A 1890-nucleotide genomic window follows, 5' to 3' on the forward strand; every position below is an offset into this window, starting at 1 on the left:
GACAGACATGGCTTTGCTGCGTCCTCGATCACAACTGGTTGACTAGCGCAGTGGTTGTCAAAGTGGATTCCAGGGACTTTGTGGGTTCGTTAATGGGGGTCTAAATTGAGACATACAAGTCTGTAACTCTAACAGCATACAAATGGAACAAGTGGAAAGGGTCCATGTGGTTCCATTTGTACACTGTCAGAGTTAAGGGGAGACCTTGAAATGGAAAGGTTTGAGACACTGGACTAGCAGATGATGCGAAAGACTTGTCCTCCTCGTAGAGCCAGGACCAGGTGAAGCACTGAGCCTCCCGTGATCTTGTAGTCGGCTACCGTCTTGTCGTCGTTCATCTGTTTCCCGCTGTAGATGAGTCTTTGCTGCTGGGGTGGGATTCCCTCCTTCTCCTCGACCCTCTCTTTGATTCGCTCCACCTTGTCCGTGGGCTCGATGTCGATCTCTATTTCTTTTCCCGTTAGAGTCTTTACTTTGATCAGCATCTTGAACTATAAGCATAAAACAAAGCGACTATACGTCTGTCTGTTCGTTGGTCTCTCTCAAGGTCAAATGGAACACTACCTTATTTTATATACGGAAGACTGACACAGCACTGGGATGATGTCACACACAACACAAGCCCTTGCTTAATGATGCCGATTTGTGCGAGCGTGTTTTGAATCAACCCACAGGTTGAGAATCACTGTAGTACAGTGATTCTCAACCTGTGGGTTGTCCATTATGTATTATAATTAGTAGTCACGATATCATTATTATTATATTTTAATAATGGACAAAACAATCAGTTGTAAAGGTTTATTCTCCAGCTGTCCCACTGCAGCGAGAGCTATAGGCTAGTGAAACAGAACGTGTCAGGTGTCAAGATGTAAAGGGAACGAAACTTAGCAACATCTGTTATTGCTGCATGCGATTTATCTGTGGAAAATGCACTGATGTCACGCAGGGGCTGTGTTGAATGCATGTCGTCGTTGTTGGGCGGAAACCTTGTATCTCCAATTTTTTTTCCTCTGTAAAGTAAAGCCTTGCTTGATCGCACAAGACTGTTGCACAAAACTAGTGAAAATAGCACACAAAATAGCACACAACGCCTCACACGTGTGCTTGTAGCTCTTCTATTTTCACTATTTTAAATCATTTTTAGAAATGATAAATACAAAACGAACGGTTTTGGACATACAAGGGTTTCTCCCTGACAACGATGGTATAGAGTTCAGACTACATGACTGTAGTCCTGATTTTCCACTCACCGACAGTGTTTGGACGTCTCTGACAAAAGCCCCAGATCAGAGGCAAATCACTCCCGTGAGCTTTGATCGTCATATGTGAACTGTTCGAAGACGTGATCCGTGACCTAGTCACTCGCCGATGTATTGCAGACGCCACATGCTGTACATATTTGGCGAGCTAAATATCTGGACCTGTTGTCGAGTTATATCCTGCAGTGTTAGCGTTGGGGTCGTTCGTTCGCAAGCGAATCGTACAAAGGAACCAGTTATTTTTGGGTGGACAAAATTAACTATGTCGCTTCCTGAAAACATCTGTTATAATGTCTCTTGTCAGGTGAGCTCTCATTCAATTGTAAAAGTCATTGGACTGAAATATCAGCAGCCATGGCTCTGTTTAGTTCTTCGAGGATGTATCCCTGCTGAGAACAGAAGTCAGAGAACAAAATGACAGTGATTTTGTCTACTGAACGAAACCACGACGTTGTTCACTGAGCGAAGGAGACAGTCTCCCAGTGACTGTGTAATGTGTATCCCTGCCAAGGAATGACTGAACTGATAACTTTTTTCAGTGAGCTAAATCAGATCTGCGGAAGCTGTCTCTCACTCGGTTCCTGCGTATGATCCCAGAGGGAAATTACTTTGTCACAGCCGCAACAACACT

General features: G+C 44.1%; 1 protein-coding gene across 1 annotated transcript; it reads right to left on the reverse strand.

Annotated features, from left to right (window-relative positions):
• Positions 1-233: 233 nt before the first annotated feature.
• LOC308306032 (ubiquitin-like protein NEDD8) lies at positions 234-485 on the reverse strand (the record flags this gene model as incomplete). Its single annotated transcript, XM_080750932.1, has 1 exon — positions 234-485. One exon carries the CDS (start codon positions 483-485, stop codon positions 234-236), a length of 252 nt encoding a protein of 83 aa, XP_080607058.1.
• Between the last annotated feature and the right edge of the window lie 1405 nt (positions 486-1890).

The sequence above is a fragment of the Nannobrachium achirus genome (assembly GCF_963921795.1).
Source record: "Nannobrachium achirus genome assembly, chromosome: 20".
Lineage (NCBI taxonomy): Eukaryota > Metazoa > Chordata > Actinopteri > Myctophiformes > Myctophidae > Nannobrachium > Nannobrachium achirus.